The sequence below is a fragment of the Natrix helvetica genome (assembly GCF_964273705.1).
Source record: "Natrix helvetica genome assembly, chromosome: 14".
NCBI lineage: Eukaryota > Metazoa > Chordata > Lepidosauria > Squamata > Natricidae > Natrix > Natrix helvetica.
The window spans coordinates 13,736,754-13,756,701 of record NC_138564.1 but is presented as its reverse complement, the minus strand read 5'-3'; the positions used below and the strand labels follow the sequence as shown (position 1 = coordinate 13,756,701).

Below are 19,948 nucleotides of genomic sequence, written 5' to 3'. Positions count from 1 at the left end.
GTCCATGTTCAACTGGCGTGTTTGCTTTGTAAATAAATGGTGCGGTGGCTTTTTTTCCCCTTTTGGTCAGGAGAGGGAGCTGGTGTGCAGTGTTTGAATCACAGCCTTACAAAGGCACTAAGTCTTAGGCAATTGCATTAATTAAAAATGTTGTGGTTTGAGAAAAGCCACAACACCACAAGCATTAAGAAGCATCTAATCCAGCTTTCCCCAGCTAGGTGTCCCCTTGACAGAGGTCAGGTCTGAATCTCACTTTCTGGGCTCCAGTTGGCTGGATCTCTAGCTCATTTCATGTATCACGCCAAGCTACTGTGTGTTTTTATTGGATTGTGATTTAGAAGGTTGTGTGAATCCAGTTGATCAACAGGCCACCATTTAGAAGACGGGGGTGTGGGGCAGGACCAGCCGTTCTGGTGTAGACATCATGATAAAGAATTTGGGACTGATGACCCCTCCAGCTAGCTGTCAGTTTCACAAAGCCTCAGGACCATGGCAACCCTTGAGTGTGTTTCTCTTTTATTCAGAGCATTTCTATAACCGCCCATTTTATACCAACCTCCGGGCAGCTCCCCCTCTGGTTCTGCAGAAGAGCCTGCGGAGGGTGGGAGGCTTGCCAAGCAAACGACTTGTGATTCCTTTTGGGAAGTGTGATGAAAGGCTGCAAGGAGTTTGATCCCGTTTGGGTTCCCATCAAGTCAGGCGCACCAGGTGGTGGGCAGTTTGGGCTTTAAATCAGGCTGGGGTCCCACAGAGGCCAAGGCTCCTGCTTGCTCAAGTCTCTGGTCGGAATAAACTGGGTTAAAATGAGCATCGTGGTTCAAACAGCTGCTTATTTAGGGCTTGCAGTGTACATTTGCTGCCCCATGGATTCAGCAAAGTTACAAAACGCAGGTTGATTGAGATGCTAAAATTAGCTATTCAGTCCTTACGGAGACCTTTGCAAAAGTGCTTAAAAGAAAGCCACAGCACCTTTCTTCTGAAGGCTGCACCCGGCAAGCTGCCTCCCCAGATAGCAGAGCCTGTTTGGCTGCTTTGTGCGGAGGAATGCTCAGCAAAACAATTTGGAAATGACAGGAAATCACCCGTTGGTATCCTGGAGGCCGGTCAACAGTGAGGAAGGACACAGGGTGAATTGGACCAAGCCGTGTGGTTGGCTGTTGGTAGGGCTAATTGCCCCACTGGCATGAGGTTAGACGAGTAGGATGAATGCGCTTGGTGTCAACAAAATTGACTCCGTGATGTTACACCCTAGTTGTCTATGGAGATTCTCAGCCATCCAGGTCAGCGCTGTCCCAAAGGTGCTTTTTTCAAGGCAACTGGACTTTCTGGTTTTTCTTTGAAGAGATTTCGCTTCTCATCCAAGAAGCTTCTTCAGCCTCTTGAAAAAGCACCTTTGGAGTTACCCTCTAGTATTTTGTTTGAAAAAGCATGTCATTATATCCCCTAAAATGTCTATAGGGCAGTGGAAAGCAATATATTTTCCATTAATGTTGGGGTTCACTCACACTTCTCCCTCACTCCCAAAGCACAAACATTAGAGGAAAATGTATCCTGAGGCAATTTAAACATTTCTCTTTGATTACACTGGAAGTGAGCTTCATTAAAGTATGCGAGATGTTCAGTAATTAATACAAGTATTTCACAGTGTATTCCAGCCACCTCAGCTATGTTAAAGTAATGAACACTAATTGAAAATATCTTGGTTCCTATATTTTGGAAATTATCCTGGAATGAAAAATGGCTGGATTGCAGTAAAAGAGAATCGTGGTTTAGGGGAGGGTTGTTGTGTTTTTTACATCCCCAAAGCACTGACCTAAACCAGAGACTCTTGGGAAGCATTTGCCATAATAACCAAGCTTGATTTATTGATTTATTGTAGAGGAAATCAAGGACAGTGGAAGCAAGTTTATTTAGTGCTTATTTATTTTTGTATTGAATTTATCTTTGATATATATACAAAGAATTGTGCATATTTCGGCTTTAAGCAAAGGCCATAGAAAGGTAGCATTTATCCCCACCGGCAGGGTTTTGCCATAGATCAGGCAGTGCTGAGCCATTAGCAAAGCATTTTAAGTCAAAACAGGATGAAAAAAAGATAATCCTTGATTCAGGATTCCTGTGCTATGTTGGCCGAACCCAGTGATTAGTAGATCACAATTTAAGGCTTAGTGCAGTGTAAATGGGTACAAAATAAACAACATAATCCCTAAAACTAAAAATAAGGGGAAATTTACATATAACTTAGTTCCCATCAAATCAATTCATATTCGGTTGTTTTGGAAAAACCATCCATGTATGTTTACTTAGGAAGTTCTTTGGATTTGTTGGGTCTCTTCCAAGGCCTATGAATGGAGGATTGAGTCATTACCTGTATTGGTGCAAACAGGTAGAATGGCAACAGCCAATTGCCAGAATAAGGAGTCACACTGTCAAATTATGTAACATTAGATCAATATTATACTAGCTTCTCACTGCTAAAACACATTGTAGTCCTCCAGTATATTGTTTTCTTTTGGGTGTCCTAGGTAGGACTAATCAAGATCACAAGGTTGTGAACTACTTCCTCCCAAGACTGGTCTTACTAAATGTTGATGTGTTGTATCATTCTTTATGTTGAGATGATCTTTAGAGGGAGGTTATATATCCTGTCATTTCAGTGTAATCAAGGGTAGAGTCATAGTCAAAGGAGTATGGATGATGAGATTTCAGCCCTGCCCAATTTTATCAACTGTGAGATCAGCCCCAAATACACATCCCTGAAATCATCCTTGATCCCATTGTACAATGATATTTCACCTTATGTAAATGTATCTTAATTTAGTGTCAATCTACATAGCTTTCCATTAACGATACAGTTCAGGGATTAAAACAGCTAAAACGTGTGTGAAGCCGAGCTAAAAATCAGAAGGGAAACAAGCAGAAAGTGATTGGCAAAACAATTTAAATTGGAAAACAAATTCTTGAGAACCATTCTAAATCAAAGAAAACCAATCAGACCACCTTAGAGGAGGATCGGCTCTGTATATTCACAAGTGCCCTTTCCTGTTTTCTGGGGGCAACATATGGTATGGTGTAAAGCAGGGATGTCCAACCTTGGCAACTTTAATACTTGTGGACTTCAAGTCCCAGAATTCCCCAGCCAGCATTATGTGCTTCCCTTCCCCCCTCTCCCACACCTCTGATCATAATGAACATTACAAACAAAACAGTTCCAAGCATGTAAATGGATATTTTTCCTATGCTAATTAAGTAGCGTTAAACTATATAAAAAATTAATTGGGTGGTGTGTTAGACTTATGCAGCTGAGTTATTTTAATCGCCGAAATAAAAATACACTACAGCTGACCAGATGTTCTCTTGTATTGCTCAACCAGCCCAATCCTCTCAGGAAAATTTGCATATTCCAGCAGGCCTTGTTGATTGTTTAAATGACTGTTTAAGGCTTTGATTATAAGATAAGTGTTGATTTAGTGGGAAGCCTGCATACTCATTATTCTATTTTGAACACTGCACTTTGATAGGCCCCAATGTTCCTTAAATTATGCTTTTGTGAGATAAAATTGCAAGAGAAAGCTTACCAAATTTACTCACTGTAGCTTCTGCGGCCACGACTTCGCGCTATCCCACCAGAACTGCCCAAATTAACTGGTAAGACAAATAATACATACTTTTGTTAACATCCAGAATTATTTCCTAGATAATACCCTAAAAGTACCACAGAGTCCATTTAGACCCCCCCCCTGGTTATTTAAAACGATTTCAACGGCTTCTTTACTGAGAAGCTGATTCCAGAGAGGTCCTGCCTTCGCATAATTCATAACAAAAGTTTTCAAAGGGCAGAATTCTGTGTGTCTGCTTTTAACCCTTTGCATAGCAGTCATCCTATTGATAGTCTCTTCCAGAAGTGGACAGCAACACCTTCATTTCAGCTTGTCAGTTTCATTGCTTTACTTCAAAGGATGGTTCCTGAATCTGCCTTGTGTGGCTATTGCTATTGTTCATCCTTGGGCGGAGACGGACTGATTTATGAGTTTGGACAATATCTGTTTTGACATCTCTGTGTCAGAGTTGAAAGAGATGACAATGCTGGGTTGAACCAAGGATCTCACCCTGTTGCACTAGTCTTGCATGCCTCTGACCTTGATAAAACGTCCATTCTCTGAAGACATGGCACCGCCATGAAAAGGAAGGGACCACACCGGTCTCCACTTTTAAGCAAGGTTTGTTTTTCCAGTTTATCCTGCTGCAAATGAAGGTCTCTGATAAAACATCAGCTGGATATTATATGATATGCAGTGCACCTCACAGATCACCTTAAGCCTGTGGTTCCCAATGTGGGGCACAGGCCCCACAGGAGGGCAATTTGATTTTTAATGGGGGCAATTTGAACCTTGTTTAAACCAAGTTAATGGCCTTTTAGGCTTTCTACACATGAGTTCACGTTTTGAGTAAAATAATTACATGTTGGGGGCATCAGGATTTTAAAGATGCTTAGGTGGGACATGGCCAAAAGTTGGGAACCACTGCAAGCCCATTTGCTCCATGCAACCAAAAAACAGTGCAAAATGATAAAATCGTGTTTCTTCCCTGCACCCAAGGGAAAGAAACCATTTTTAATTTCATATTCCTAGCCACCATCCTGAGCATTTTTAAAAACAAGACACCGGGGAATATCAATATTTTCTTCCATTATAGTATCAGCAATATTTTTCCAATTAAAAAAAAATAGTATTGCTACACACACGCACAAACCCATTTTATGCTTAGATTTTTTTAAATGTTATTTTTATAAATAAATCAAGGTGGGGAATAGGTGCAACAATCCTCCCTCCCCCACAACAACCCTGTGAGGTAGGCATGTCTGGGAGGGATGAAGTAGCCCAAAGACACCGAGCTTGTTGATCGGAAAGGTCAGCAGTTCGAATCCCTAGTATAGGTTTTCTGCGTCAGCAGGGGGTTGGACTAGATGACCTCCAAGGTCCCTTCCAACTCTGTTACTGTTAAAAAAAATCACCCTAAGGCTGCCTTTCATGCCTAAGGTAGGACTAGAACTCCCAGTCTCCTGGTTTTGGGTCTGGTGCTCTTTACTGTTTGTCGACCTTAGTCACTTTTGAGGCTTGTGGACTTCAACTCCCAGAATTCTGGGAATTGAAGTCCACCTCTGTTTAAAGCGACCACGGCTGAGAAACGGATAAGAACCGCCACCAAGAAGGCAGAACAGCCCGCTCCCCTTTGCGCTTCCCCGCCCTTAAGGGCCGGCGACCCTCACCTCCTTCCCCAGCGGTGACAACCGCCGCTCTGAGGCGATCCAGGGCGGCCGCGGCTCCATGGTGGGCCAGCCAATGAGCGGCGCCGGGGGGGCGGGGCAACGCGCGCGCTCTTCCCTCCTCGGCGGCGCGGGGCATGCCGGGCCCCCCTCCCCTCTCGCCTGAGGTGCTGGCTCGCGCGCCTCCAAGATGGCGTGGCGCCGTCAGCCGGGCGCGTGAGGAGGCTCCGCCTCCTGCTCCCGCCGGGCCCCGCCCATCATGGCGGGGGGTTGAGGGCGCCGCCTCCGCCGCTCCTCCTCCTCCTCCTCCCCCTCCCGCCTCGCCCGGCCTGCCTGCCTGCCTGCCGGAGCATCCCGGCTTCCCCTCAGCCGTCCCCGCCCGGCCTCCTGGATGGGCTCCCCGGCGGGAGCCTCGGGCTCTGCGGCGGCCGCCGCTGCCGCCGCCGCCGCCGACTCGGCGCAGTGGCTGTCGGTGAAGGAGGAGACCATCTTCCTCCACGACGGGCTGATCCGGGTCACCGACCTGGCCGAGCTGCCCAGCGAGATCATCGGCGTGGCCGAGCCCGGAGACACCGAGCTGGAGGTGAGGGAGGGAGGGAGGGGGAAGAAGGGGGGGGCTCGGACAATGGCGGGTGAGGGGGGGTCGCCAGGCCTTTACCTGAGGGGAGTCGCTGCGCCCCCCCCCCGCCCCAAGGAAGGCCCTGGCCTGGCTCCCAGCATCGCCTCGGCCTCTGCCGCCCCCCTCGTTAGGCCGGGTGGGGGAGGGGGCTAATAAGGGGACAGGCTGAAGGGAGGGGGGGGCTGGGCCTTGGCTTGTCTCCCCTCCCCCAGGGACCCTGGGGGTGCTACTGAGGCAGGGAAGGAGGGAAAGATTAGAGGTGGAAGGAAGGAGAGAAAGGAGGAAGGAAAGAAGGCAGGCAGGGAAGGAATAGAGAGGATGGGGAGGATGGAAGGAAGCTGGATAGGTGAGAGAAGGAAGGGAGAGGTGGAAGGAAGGAAAGTGAGGGAAGGAAAGATTACAGAGGAAGGTAGATAGGTGAGAGAAGGAAAGAAGGATTAGAGAGGAAGGAAGGAAGGAGAAAGGTGAAAAGTAGATTGGTGAGAGATGGAAAGAATGGGGGGGGAGAGAAATGGAAGGAAGGAAGAGGTGAGAGAAGGCAGGAGGCACCTGGGTCAGGGGTTGAATGAAGGGAGGCTGTCCACATGGGGAACCGACCTACTGGAAATGGTGGGTCATCAAAATCCTGTCCTGGAAGGAGCCTTCCCATTGTAAGCTACTGAAATGAAGGTGATGGGATGGGGAAGGATGGGCCCGGGAAGGGGGGGGGGAGACCAGTGGAAGATGTGGGATAACAGCCAAGGAAGGCAGGCAAGAAAGAAGAACTGGGGGCTGGGGAAGGTCAAGGGGAGAAAGTGGCCAAGGGACAGGACGGGGGAAGCTGCCCTTGGAGTGATGCCTGGCGTCCCAAGTGAGGAGAAACAGGTGGGAGGAGGAGGAGGAGGACCGAGCGAGTGTGCTTGAAGGACAACCTCTGAAAGGCCAGAAGATGAAGGAGGAGAAGCTGGGTACTGGGAGATGGCAAGTGGGGGTGGGCAATGAGGAGGGGGGCAAGAGAGCAGCTCTGCTTTCTCTCCTGGCGTGCTTGAGGGATCCCAGCAGGATGGAGATGCGGGTAGGAAGTCCAATGCCCATCCGAGAACAGGAAGGAGCATGTAAACACTGGGGCAGGTCTGGCCACATCCACATTGCTTGATAGGCTGCCTGTCGCAAAGGTGATTCAGCAGTAAGGAAGCAGCAGTGGTTGGGCAGCTCTCCTCTCTTTTTCTCCTGGGGAACCCTTTCCCCCAAACCAGGGGGATCCTCTGATCCCGGTTTTTCTGCGGAATGGCCCACCTGGTTCTGACATGCACCTGCGGTTTACTCCAGTTTATGGTCCAGGAGCCGAGGGAGAGGAACCATGATGTTTGCCTACCTCGGCTTCTTTCTCCCTAAAAATAGGGGCAGCCGAGCCCAGGGCCGCCAATGTCTTTTCTGCCACGGCTTCTCTGATGCGCCTCCCTCCGTCACTCCGCCCTCTTCCCCAGCCGGGTGGCTCTTGGTGACACAGGTTCTTTGTCAGAAGCTGGGTGGTGTGAACCAAACTGGGACGGTTCAGCAGGCACCGCATTGGAGGCTTATGCTCGGTCACCTGCGTTTGTGTCAGGAGCTTGAAGGGACGCTATTGTGTTGCCGGGAAGGAGCCCAGGCTGCCGGCAATTCTTTGGGCTTTGTGGGGACAAGGAATGGAGTATTTTCTAAGGGGGTGGAAATGCCACTGGCCCGCACATCGTAAGCCTTTTGTTAGAATAAATGCTGATGGCCCTTTTTATTTTTACTTGTTTTTGTTGTGATCTGTCGAAGAACGTGGAATGCTTCGTGGGTCTTGTGGTCCAGAAGGCAGTGGTCCTTTTGGGGGGTGGGGCTTTTTTTTTTTTTTTTGCATCACTATAGTTTGCATCCAGAAATAGAATTGAGCCCATTAGTTCTGCAAGCCTGCTTTAAATGATGATTAATCGCATGACAGCCCTGTGCAGTAATTGCTCGGAGAGCATGCTGTACTTTCAAGGTAATTGTACAATCTCTACAATTGTTTAGAAAACATGTTGTGGAATGGAAGCTGATAATGTGGATGTTTGGGGTTCCTGAAATGTAAATAGCAATTGATAAGCCTTTGCTCTCCCCAAACGATGTTCAACCTATAAATGGGAGGCCAAAGGCCAGCAGAGCCCACAAGGCCCCAGGAGCTGGGCAGGATACAGGTGCAGCCCAGGAGCACTCAGGTGGAAAAGCTGCTGCTGCTGCTGCTGCATACAGCTGATAGCTCCCCTTCCTATTTTTACTGTTTACTTATTTGTAGCACTTAGACTTATATGCCACTTCACAGTGCTTTGCAGTTTTCTTTAAGCGGTTCACGGAGTCTGCATATTGCCCCTAACAATCTGGGTTTTCATTTTACCCACCTCTCAGAAAGGTGGAAGGCTGAGCCAACCTTCAGCTGGTTAGGATCGAACTGACTTATTAAATTTATATGCTTCCCATCTCACAATCGAGTGACTCTAAATTTACATTTCTCCCACGTAAAAATGCAGTGGATCATCCCAAATGTCCCAGAGGTGCTTTTTTTTCAGGAGGAGGCAACCGGACTTCCTTGTTTTACCTTTTGAAGGCGTTTCGCTTTTCATCCAAGAAGCGAAACGCCTTCAAAAGATAAAACAAGGAAGTCCTGTTCTTCTTCATCTCTGACAGGATAGTCATTCCATTGCCCACCATCCGGTCAGAGCTGAAGAAGCTTCTTGGATGAGAAGGGAAATGCCTTCAAAAGATAAAACAAGGAAGTCCTGTTGCCTCTTGAAAAAAAAAAAGCACTTTTGGGACAACCGTGACCTGGATGGCTGAGAATCTCTACAGACTCTTGTCCCAAATGCTTTTGGTGGGGTGAGGGACACCCCAGATTACATGTGGCAGCTTTGCCCATTGAGCTCAAAAGGTGTAAAGTTTCTTGAGTTTCCGTTTGGCTCCTGAAGGCCAACATTCACCTGTGTCTCTTAGCATCCATTGGACGCTTCTGGGGTTCCCAAGAGAGGAAGGGACCCAGTGCTCTTTCCTCCTGTGGGTCCCTTCAACTGGTCGCCCCCACACAGAGGCAGCCCTGGGCCTTTGAGACAAACCTCCCTGACTTCATCCGGTCCCTGGTCCTCTTCATAGCACACCCTCATCATATCTTGCGGTAATGAATTCCGCAGATTAATTGGCCACAGTGTGAAGGAGCTTTCTTTTGTCTCAACGGCTTCACTGAATGGCCCCTGCCGCTAGGGATGGAGAGGGGGGAAGAAAGCAGCCCCCAGCCCTCTTTTCTCCACCCAGGGCATTATTCTTTCTTTTTCTTTTCTTTTCTTTTTACCTTTCTGCATTTTGTTCCCGTCCCTCTCAGATGTTCCAGCTTTTTCTCAGCTCTTGATAGTTTTGGTTGTCCTTGTCTGCATCCCCCCCCCCCCCCCCAAGTTCTTCATATCCTTTTCAAATGTGATGACTAAAACCGAGCATACTATTCCATGCTATATAGATCTGCAATAAGAGCTTCCCATTGTTGGCAGCCTTCTTTTCAACTGCACCGTCATCTGTACGGAGATGATTTCTTATTGCATTCTTCTGGGATGGACTTCTCAGTTTATTCGACAGCCCTGGGATTTCCTCATGGTCTCCCATCCTGGTGCTAAACAACTCTTACCTTTATTCCGCTGCTCAAGATCAGCCTGGAAATCACTCCGAACCCTTTGACTTCAGAGTTTTTATTTAAATAAATATTAAAAAAGCAAGCACTGACCATTCCAACTTCTTTGATAGGCAGCCTGTTTGCTGTTTCTGCAGAATTTTAGATCCCATTGCTCCTCAAACACAGTTAAAGACGTTAGGGGTACTGCTTTTTCTAGAGCAGGGGTCGGCAGCCTTAAGCACTCAAAGAGCCATTTGGACCCGTTTCCCACAAAAGAGAAAACACCGGGAGCCACAAAACTCTTCCCGTGCCTGACTATTTCCTGAGCGGCCACAGAACTAGCCTATGCAGTTGAATTAAACGTTCTTTTTTCTTCTGAAACTTTTCTTTGAGTTCACCATGGTTGGGTGGAAAAGCTCAATAAATTGTCTGCTGGCAGGTATCACCCATTGGCGATTGTGGCGCATATTTTGAGCGACAAGGAGCTGCAGCAGAGGCATGAAAGACCCGTGTGCATCTCCAAAGCCACGGGTTGCTGACCCCTGCCTTAGAGAGGAGATGATTATATGAGAGCTCTTTGCAGGCTGCCCAGTAATTTTAGTATAAAAACGATTTAAATGGGATGACAAAGTTGAGAAATTCGTTCAAACAAAGGCGGATGGTGTCGTTGTGTTGGTAGAGCTAATTCAGGAACTCGCCTTCTTTTCCTCTCTTGCACATGTGGTTGCCGTGATAAACGACCCAGATGCTGGCAAAGTGTAAATGGATGCGGTGTGTCATCGGATTGTCCTGCTTGGTGGTGATACGAGCGGCCATCGGAGTCTGTCGCAAGCCTTCTCCAAAGGGTTAGGAATTCTGGTAGAGAAAAACCCTCGTACGACACCAGAAAGTGGGAGGGTCATAACAAAATCAGGGCAGTGATTATACCGGTAGTCCTCAACTACCGCTAAGTGAAACATTTGTTAAGCGAGGTTTGCCCCCCTCCCCATCGTACGACTTTTCTCGCCGCGGTTGTTAAGCAAATCACTGCAGGTGATAAGTTAGTAATCCGGTTGTTAAGCGAACGGAAGGTCGCAAAAGGGACCCGCCATGACCTTGAGACGCAGCAACCGTCATAAATAGGAGCTGGTTTCCCAGCATCCGAATTTTGGTCACGTGACCGACCACGTGCTGCAGAGGGGGTAACTCTGAAAAAAACCACTCCTAAGTCCCCTTATCCCACCCAGTGTTTCTCAACCTTGGAAACTTGATGTCCGGACTTCAACTCCCAGAATTCCCCTGGCTGCGGAATTCTGGGAGTTGAAGTCCGGACATCTTCAAGTTGCCAAGGTAGAGAAACACTGCTTTATCCAGTGCCGTGGTAACTTTGAACTGTCACTAAATGAACTGTTGTAAGTCGAGGACTGCCTGAAGAATGCAGCACAGGTGGGGACACGGTACCCGCAGCAGTAACAGGACTTACAGGGTACCTGCTGGTGACAGAAGTCCTCATTCAGAGGACCAAAGGCCATCGGCCATGAGAAGCACCCCCAAAGGTGCCCGCCCGCCCCCCGGCCCTTCTCGGAGGCTCAGTGTGTGCCACCCATTATCAGGGTCACACAAACGGTTGTGATTGTCCTGCCCTTGCTTTGTGTGCAGCACGGCCGTTTTCATGACTGACACTGATTGTTCTAGCAGGCCCCCGTTGCTTTCGGTTGACTGTTGGGAATCTAGAAGCCCCTGTTCTTTAGAGGCCCCTTTGCTGGCCGCACAATGGGAAAGAACCCCTCGGCCCGTGACTGGCGTATTCTCAGACTTCAGTCTTTCTGCTGCGCTTACCTGGATATAGATTTTGCCAATACAGCAAGCATCTCGGCTGCGAGAGCTGCTTAGTCATTTATTTATTTATGGGGGGGGGGGATCGTGCACCAGCTCTCCTTTATTCCCAAGAAGCCTCTGGACTGGCTGTGAACTTCCGTTATTTTTCTGTTCTTAAAAACAAGGGGAATTAACCCCAAATAACAAGGGGTTCCTATCCTCAATCATCTTGAGTCAGATGAGAGAAATAATAGACCCAGGAGAAGAAGGAGACATGGGTGCAAGTTCTCTAAAAGGTTCGACCCAGATCGGGGCTCTTCCTTATTCTCTTGGGATCCACTCCGTGGAAGCCTCGTCCTTAGAGCCCTGTTCTCAGCCTTGGCAACTTTTAAGATGAGTGGCTTTCAACTTCATGCTGGCCGGGGAATTCTGGGAGTGGAAGTGCGTTCACTTTTAAATGTATTGCTAGTACTTATTTCCTTGCATGAAATCACATCATTTTCCCTATGAAAATGCAGAAACTGCCACTGTTAAATTTTGCACGGTCTTAGTTGTGGGATGCCACGGTGAATTTGTAATGCTGGAAAACCGAATGGATTTTTTAAAAAAAACCATTGTGAGTTTGAACCCTGTTAAATCAATGTTTGCAGCATTTAGCTAACTACGTATGTCTGCTTGTATTTATTTGGCTAAGTGGCCTTGGAATCCTTTCTCGGTAATCCTATTTCTTGCTCTTTGCCGTTAAAAGTTGCTCAAAAGACACAGCCCTGGTTTTATATGTCATCTAACGTCACCTACAAGCCATATAAAGCAACCAAGAAAAGGTTGTGAATTCATAAATATCTGATACCGATCGTAAAGCGAATTTTGTAACATTATCCAAAATTTTAAATCCGTCTAGATAGCGCTTTTGCTTTAATGGTGCCTTGGCACAACACAAATTTGACAGTCGGTCGTTATTCAAACCACTCTTTTGTGTGTGTGTGTGTGAGAGAGAGAGAGAGACAGAGAGAGATGCATGTTCTTGCAAGATGGGGTAAAATGATGGAATCGATAGTATTTCTTCCCCCGCTTAAAAGCTCCGGCTTTTAAGCAGTTATGGCAGTGACGAAACTCAGAAGTGAATCAAGCTTTGTGTTTTTTCTTAGGGTAGCCATTAAATAGCAGCAGGATTCTGACCAGAGGTAAATTAATGCCAGGGGCCAGCATGGATTTTATAACGGGAAAAGACAGTAGCTTGGATATTGGTTCCTGGCGGCCTTTCTGGAAAACTGTATATTCTCAGCCATGGCCACTTTAAGACTGGGGGGGGGGCGGGACTTCAGCAAAGCTGGCTGGGGAATTCTGGGAGCTGAAGTCCCCCCATCTTAAAGCAGCCGTGGTTGAGAATACCTGTTCTAAAGCCCGCAGAGCTGCAGTTATTCTACCCCTTTTGAATGATGAATTTGGAGCCCAACCTCTCCTGCGTGGCTTTGGGCTTTCCTCATTGAAGGGATGTGGAGAAGGTCATCTCAGAGTCGCGGGTGGGTGGGTGGCGTTTCTGCTGAGCCTGAAGGTCTCCTTTCTGTCCCCTCCAGATCTTAACCTTCGAGACCAAGAACCCCACGGAGCTGTCGGAGCGCCTGCGCGCCATCTGCGGCAACCAGAGCAATGCCTACGCCCGCTTGCTGGAGTACCGCCTGAACGCGCTGCGGGGCCTCTGGAACGCCCAGCGCCAGCTGGCCTTGGAGGAGCAGCACGAGCGGGAGAGCTCGGGCGATGAGGAGGCCCTGGCTCTGCTCAAGCGGCAGGGCCTCCTGCAGCAGTCAGAGCAGGCGCCCTTCACCTCCCGCATGGGGCTGCTCCTGGTCTTCCCCTTGATCGAGTCCCAGAGCAGGACAGACCCTTCCTTGGGTAACGTCACCGCCGAGGTGCTCCTGACGTGCCTCCGGGACTGCCAGCCGTTGAGCCTGACCAAGGAGCCTGCCGACTGCCTGAACGGCATCGAGGCTCTGCTCTGCTCCTGGCTGGAGGAGGCCTCGCCCTGCGGCCAGCAGATCCCCCACAGGCAGAAGGAGAACGCCGCCGCCGCCCTGGTGGCCTTGGCTTGCGCCAGGTAGAGGAAGGGCGGGGCAGTGGGGTCTTCTGGTGTCCTTCGGGGCAGGGCTGGCACCCAGGGCAGGAAGCCTCTGTTTGGCTCCCGGCTCTCCTCGCCTTTGCGACGCTAAGAAAAGCCCACTCCCCTCATTTTTTCTGACCCACGTACAGTATACCTCAGAAGTGAGTACACCTCCTCACATTTTGTCCTTCTTAAGGATATCTTTTCATGTGGCAACACTGAAGAAATGACACTTGGCTACAATGTAAAGTAGTGAGGATATCGCTTGTATAACAGTGTAAATGTGCTGTCCCCTCAAAATGACACAGCACACAGCCAGTAAGGTCTCAACGGCTGGCAAGATATATTTAAATATTTACAAAATGTGTGGGGATGTACTCACTTTTGTGATGTGTGTGTGTGTGTGTATATATATATGTTGCCCGGCAGGAGAGCAAACTGCCGGGGTGGGGGGGGGCTTGTCCCTGTCCACAGGCCTAGTGGCTTTATGGGTTGATCCCTGAGGACAGAAGGCAAGCTCCTTCCCACTCATGAAGGGTCTCTGCAGCTCCCGGTCTTGAGTGGGCATTGAGGGAAGGTTCTGCCAAGGAGAAGAAGCCTCCTGAGCAGGATCAGGGCGTGTGTCCGTCTCCTTCCTACTGAAGTGGTGGGGCTCCTCCTGCCCCTGAGTTTGGGGACAGTCCCAAAGCAGAGCCTCCTTTTGCACTCTGACCACCGTGCAGAACAGTTCAAGAATGCTCTTGCTAGCCTCACCTTGCTAGATTTTCCTGCCTTTCCCACCTGGGCTGCTTTCTCTCCCTCCACTGGATTTAAACAATCTTTCACTCACTGCTACATGTCCGCTGATTGGAAACGGAACTATATGTAATATATGGGTATCAGTCCCCAAGTCTTTTGATGGATTGATTTATCTGGGCATTAGTGTCCGGTCCTTCTCCGTTGAGAGAGCTCTGTCGCCTCCATTGGTCTCTTGCAGTACCTGAAGAGTGACCACTGCCTTCTCCTCTCTTTCCCAGGGGATCCCTCAAGACCTTTGTCCACACTGTCCATCTCCTGCAAAAGCAGACTGACTTAGGATCCCTGCCTGTGGCTGATGTGTTGTACAGGTGAGGAGGAAGGTGGTGGGGGAGTGGATGGGGAGCACCCCACCTATGGCTCTAAACCACATGCATCACTTCAGCCATGCCAAGTTCATTCTTTTCTCCCGATAGTACAAAGTATGTCAACATGCATCAGCCCTCTTCCCTTAAAAGCCCCTAAAGCCCGCTAACTCTGTATTTTTTTGTAGTTAATTGTTTCTATTTCATAGAAGTCTGTATTTATGTGTGTGTGTGTCCATGTCCACATCTGTTCCCTGAAGGCTGCTGCTTTTAGAAGGGGGACCTGGATCGCCCTCCTGCCTACTTGGGGGCAAACACATGGTGTCCTGGGGCTTTGAGGACATGTTGCCGGCACCTGATGCTAATCCTGGCTCTGGCCCGGAAAATAAAGGTAAGAACGCGGGAAGGCTGGACATCCCTGCATTCGACTACCTGAGATTTGATCCTTTCAGGGCAGGCAGAAGCCATGGCTAAAATGATAGCCGGGTAGAGGAAGTCAGGAGGTTTTATTCCACGGGGAATTCACCTTCTTCAGAGTGAGGGACAGATCAAACGCTGGTCAGTGCTCAGAACTGGACATGGTGAAAGATTTAACCGTCCAGGGACACGAGCGCATCACGCTTTTTTTGCCCCTGATGGAAAGAAATCCGTTGGCCTTTGGTAGACCTAACAAGGGTGGCAGCCATAGAGAAAGTCCTCCCTAGTAGGCAGATGACGGTTGGTGGTGGCTGAAAGAAACATTTCTTTCCCCAAATTCTGTGGCTTTGAAAGTCACCTCTTCCTCCCACTGGACGCCTCTTGCAGATGCAGACTTAGGACGCTACCTGGCAGTGGATGGACTTTATCTTTATACCACCAACTCCGTTGGCCGGGGAATCAGCAAATTGGGCTCCGGATTACACGGTACTTTACGGTAAGCCCCGCACCAAAGCAAGGCCTCCGAGAGAGGAATGGCAATGGAGAGAAAGACAATACTGGGGGGCTTTCAGGAGGGATGGGAGCGCCTGAGTCCGAGCTCTCCTGCTCTTCCTTTCAGGGGCTTTGTGTATTCCCGCAACGAGGAGCTGGAATCCGGCTGGGTGGCCTTCGGCAACGGCCGCCTGCTCCACAGGCCGGTCTCTTTCGACAGTAAACCTCACTCCCTTTTCCAGGTCATCGATCGGAACACACTTCAGGTAAAATCAGAGCCGTCTTTAGATTGACTGTCTGTTCCAGGGCCCGGCTTGTGGTTGAGCCAAGTGGTCCAGCCCCCCCCCCCCCCCCCCCCGGCCTTTCGCCCTTGTCTCTTGGGGAGCCCGGTGGTCAGAAAAGTCCCTTGTGCACCTGCTGTCTTTTCCTGGGCAGCTTTGTCCTCCGTCCACAAGTGCTCAGACTGGCTTAGGATCTGAGATCTGTGCCAGCCAACTCAAGAGATGAAACTCTGCCCTGGAGGCTTCCCAAGTGACTCAGGCTCTCGGTCTCCCTTGGAAAGGAAGGAATCCATTACTGAGGATGTCCGAGGATGAGCACAATATTGTCTGCTGGCTGCATCTGAGGCTCCGGCCAAGAGCTGAGACGGCAGCAGGCAAACCTTGAGCTCCTCAGTGTCACAACCGGGTGGTTATACAAAGGAATCTGAGGACGGTTTAGCCAATGGAGCTGCTAGGAATGGCGGGCAGGATGAAGGAAACTACAGAGTCCCAATTAGAACTCATGGAACATGTTGGGGAAGCCCTTTCTCCCATCCTGTCCACACATGAGGACTTACCGTATTTTTTGGAGTATAAGACACACCTTTTTCCCTCAAAAAAGAGGCTGAAAATCTGTGTGCGTCTTCACACTGAATACAGCATTTTTTTTTGCCTCCTGAAACCCCCGCCCCCTTCACCAAAATGGCCATACATAGCCTTTAGGAGGCTTTCAGGGTGCTCCTGGGGGCTGGGGAGGGCAGAAATGAGCAAACAATTCCTTAGTTTTGCCTCCCCCGGGGGCACTCTACAAGCCTCCTAAAGGCTATGCATGCCCTTTTTTTGAAAAAAGGTCTGCAGAGTGCAAAAACTGTTTTTTAAATTTGCCTCTTCAAAATCTTGGTGCGTCTTATACTCTGATGTGTCTTAATACAGTAATACGGTACTTGGGTGTTTCTGATGGGGAAATGCCGTGAGAGTAAAGCTTCTTTCAATTTTGAGAAGAATTCAACCTTGGGGGAAACGGCCAGTGGGGGGGGGGGGGGGCAGGAAGTCCTTCCACGGTGTGCCTACGGACGGAAGCCATTTTTTTCATCTCATTCACTTTCCAAAGTGCTTGTTCAGCAAGTGTGACCTTGCAAGTTGTGATGCTTTTGTTTTGCCATGATGAGAACAACTTTTGTTTTGTTTCCAGCGCTCCTCTCTCTTAAAACAACGAGGAGGAGAAGCAGCTCAATCTCTTTGTGGCGCCTGTTTGAAATATAAATATTGATTTTAATTGCAAATGTCAGGCCAGCATATCAGTATGCAGAACCACTTAGTCTTGATACTTTTGGGATCAGCGTGTCATAATAAATGCCAGTAAAACCGGATTTCTCCTCCCTTCCGTCCCCTGCCCCGTTTCTCTGCACAGGTGTGCCAGCTTCTCCCAATGCCCCCCGATCACCTTCCCATGGGCAGCACCATGACCACCGTCCACCTCTCTTCGGACGGGACCTACTTCTACTGGATCTGGTCTCCCGCAAGCTTGAATGAAAAAACCCCCAAGGGCCACTCCGTCTTCATGGACATCTTTGAACTCAAGGTGAGTCTTGTCCCAAGAAGACGGGCACAAACAGGGGTGCCAGATGTCCTCCGTACGGCAGTGAACGTCACACAGACAGGTGAAAGCTGTCTCCTTGTTTTGGTTCTTTGGCCCAGGTGGACAATGGCCTCTGCGTCGCCAGGCCCCTCCAGGAGCGCATCATCCTGATGAGGAAAGAGGGGGACTCGGCCAAAAGCATTAACGAGATGCTGCTCAGCCGGCTTTCCAGGTACAGAGCCTCCCCCTCGGCCACCCTGGCTGCGCTGACTGGCTCCACCATCTCCAATACGCTGAAAGAGGACCAGGCAGGTAAGGGGCAAATTGTGCCCAGGAATCTCCCCCCTTTTGTAGCTTCCTTGTCCAAGGGGGAAGCTGAGCCGCCTTGTTGAACAGGGCGAAACACGTCAGAAAGCAGGTACAACACCTGCTTGTCTGAGGTGTCTTGTGAAGAACTTCCCTGGTGGGTGGGGGGCAGTGCCTCTTCTTATGGTCCTGCATTGGCCCAGGTTCATCTTCACGTCGTCTTCTGCTTGAGGTTGCTGGGCCTAAAGATCTCCTTATGCTTCTCACAATTCCCCTCCTCTTCTTCTACTCCCCCCTCCCCCCCAGCTGCTAACACGAGTTGTGGTCTACCTCTCAAAATGCTCCGGAAGACCCCGATCTACACCTGCGGGACGTACCTGGTGATGCTAATCCCTCCTCCAGGAGGCTCCGGCAGTTCTGCCACGCGGTCTCTCTTTGGGGGAAGCAGCGGTTTGTCATCCTTGAAAAGTAAGTCCTTTCCCCTCTCGGCCTTGGGAGAGGGAAAGAGCCTGGGCTGGCTCTGCTGACTTGGGCACTTTTCCACGAAGGCGGCCGGTTGGACTGTTCCAAGAGGCGGTTTTGGCCCCAGAAGGTTAACCGTTGGCCTGTCTGCCTTAAGTGCAGTTTGTCCTTAGAATTCCCTGAGGGATTGATGGCAGATTCCTTCTTTAAAGTCCTAGCTTCCAGTTTGGTGTACAATCTCTCAGACGGGCAGTTTGCAAGCCGAGCAGACCTGATTGATGCTGCTGGGAGCTCCCTTGGACGTGGTGCCCTTGTCCCTGGCCTAGGTAAGCCCCGAATGCCTGCCCTAGACGCAGGCTGCTCCCGGCACCCTCTGGATTTTGATCTCCACAAGGGTGGCTTTCTTTAAACGTTATAACTCCTGAATAGTTCAAAAAAACAGCAACGTTCTGCTGTTGGTGGGAATGGATGCAGAGAAAGAAGACCAATTTATCACCAGGGACCTTAGGGGTCATCCAGTCCAACCTCCCGCCCTGCTCAAGCAGGAGACCCTACGCCATATCAGATAAATGGTTGTCCAGTCTCTTCTTCAAACCCTCCAGGGCTGGAGCATCCATGACCTCTGGTGGGCAGTTGTTCCACGAAGAGGCTATTTTAACAACCGGTATCTCTGGATTTCTGCTCGCTTTGCGTCCCAGTCCCCTTTTGATGAAGGGAGCTCCCAATGTTTCTGTCCAGGCGCATGCTATGATGCCATGAACAACATGATCTGGACCTGCTCCAACGACTACATTGACCAGTGGTGCAACCCTGGGAACCAGGCCTTCCATTACATCTGCCAGAGGCTGGGAGTCAGCCATGTCATCTTGGAGCCACAAGGTAGGAGGCCAGAGGTGCTGTCAGCACTGGGAATAACCCGAAATTCCCGTAGCCCCTTGATTTGAACTTATTTCTGACAAGAATTGGCCTCCCCTCTCTCCTCTCCTTCGTCGGAGGCAATTGATCCTCTTGGCCAGGCAAATTTAAAAACGACTTGACGATTCCCCCCCCCTCCCCCAGGAGATGCCATAGCCACAAACGAGGTTATCAATCAGTTGCTGCACCACGTGGGCGCCATGTCCATCCATCAGCTCAACCTGCTGGCCGCCAGTAACAATATGCCAATCACAAACTTCCTGGCCAAGCAGCACCCGATCGAAGCCCATCACCTCAGCAGCATCTGCGACATCATGGAGAAAGCCATGGTCAACGGGGACACCTGCATCATACGCTGCACCCTGGTGGTTTTCCAGGTATCTATACCTCACACCTTTGGTCACCTGAGGTTACCCCGACAGCTCAGGTCCTAATGTGTTGAGGAGGAGGAGGAGGAGGAGGAGAAGACTACCACCTTGGTGTGTCTCCATTATGCACTTGGTTGTTTTCTTGCAGACATTTAATTACCCAAACTAGGTAACATCATCAGTGCCAGTCTGTTTTGTATTTTGGAAAGCAATGGGGCAGCCCACTGGAGAGTTCTCATTGGCTGCCACTCCTTGGCCGATTCTGAATCCTTGATTGATCCGAGATGTGCTCTGGATCAAAGAAGGCAACAATTTAGAGTCTCTAGGCTGAATATCGTTCTTGTTCACCAGAAAGTGAACGAAATCCAAGCCTGATCATCTGTGGCAATATTTTTCAAATATTGGCAGACCTTCAGATAGGAGAACTTCAACTCCCAGAGTTCATGAGTGGCTGGGGAATCCTTGAAGTCCACCCATCGTAAAGTTGTCAAGTTGAAAAACGTCTATGTTCTGTGGGGTAATTTGGCCTATTTTTTGGAGGTTCATAAAAACCAAAATCAGAGCATTTGAACATATCGACCTCTTGCCCTGTTTTCCTCAACTCTTCTTCACCAATCTCAGTAATATGAACCAAC

General features: G+C 49.4%; 1 protein-coding gene across 2 annotated transcripts in view; it reads left to right on the top strand.

Annotated features, from left to right (window-relative positions):
- The first annotated feature begins 5,468 nt into the window (after positions 1-5,468).
- Positions 5,469-19,948, top strand: part of HECTD4 (HECT domain E3 ubiquitin protein ligase 4) — a 52,881-nt gene continuing 38,401 nt past the window's right edge. For both annotated transcript variants that reach the window (XM_081966987.1, XM_081966986.1), the window contains exons 1-12: positions 5,469-5,849; positions 12,894-13,411; positions 14,431-14,520; positions 14,775-14,905; positions 15,319-15,427; positions 15,551-15,689; positions 17,095-17,265; positions 17,382-17,574; positions 17,875-18,036; positions 18,243-18,356; positions 18,769-18,909; positions 19,090-19,322. In XM_081966987.1, coding sequence (XP_081823113.1) covers positions 5,658-5,849; positions 12,894-13,411; positions 14,431-14,520; positions 14,775-14,905; positions 15,319-15,427; positions 15,551-15,689; positions 17,095-17,265; positions 17,382-17,574; positions 17,875-18,036; positions 18,243-18,356; positions 18,769-18,909; positions 19,090-19,322 — 2,193 coding nt within the window. In that variant the 5' untranslated portion in view covers positions 5,469-5,657. The remainder of the gene's footprint in view (positions 5,850-12,893; positions 13,412-14,430; positions 14,521-14,774; positions 14,906-15,318; positions 15,428-15,550; positions 15,690-17,094; positions 17,266-17,381; positions 17,575-17,874; positions 18,037-18,242; positions 18,357-18,768; positions 18,910-19,089; positions 19,323-19,948) is intronic.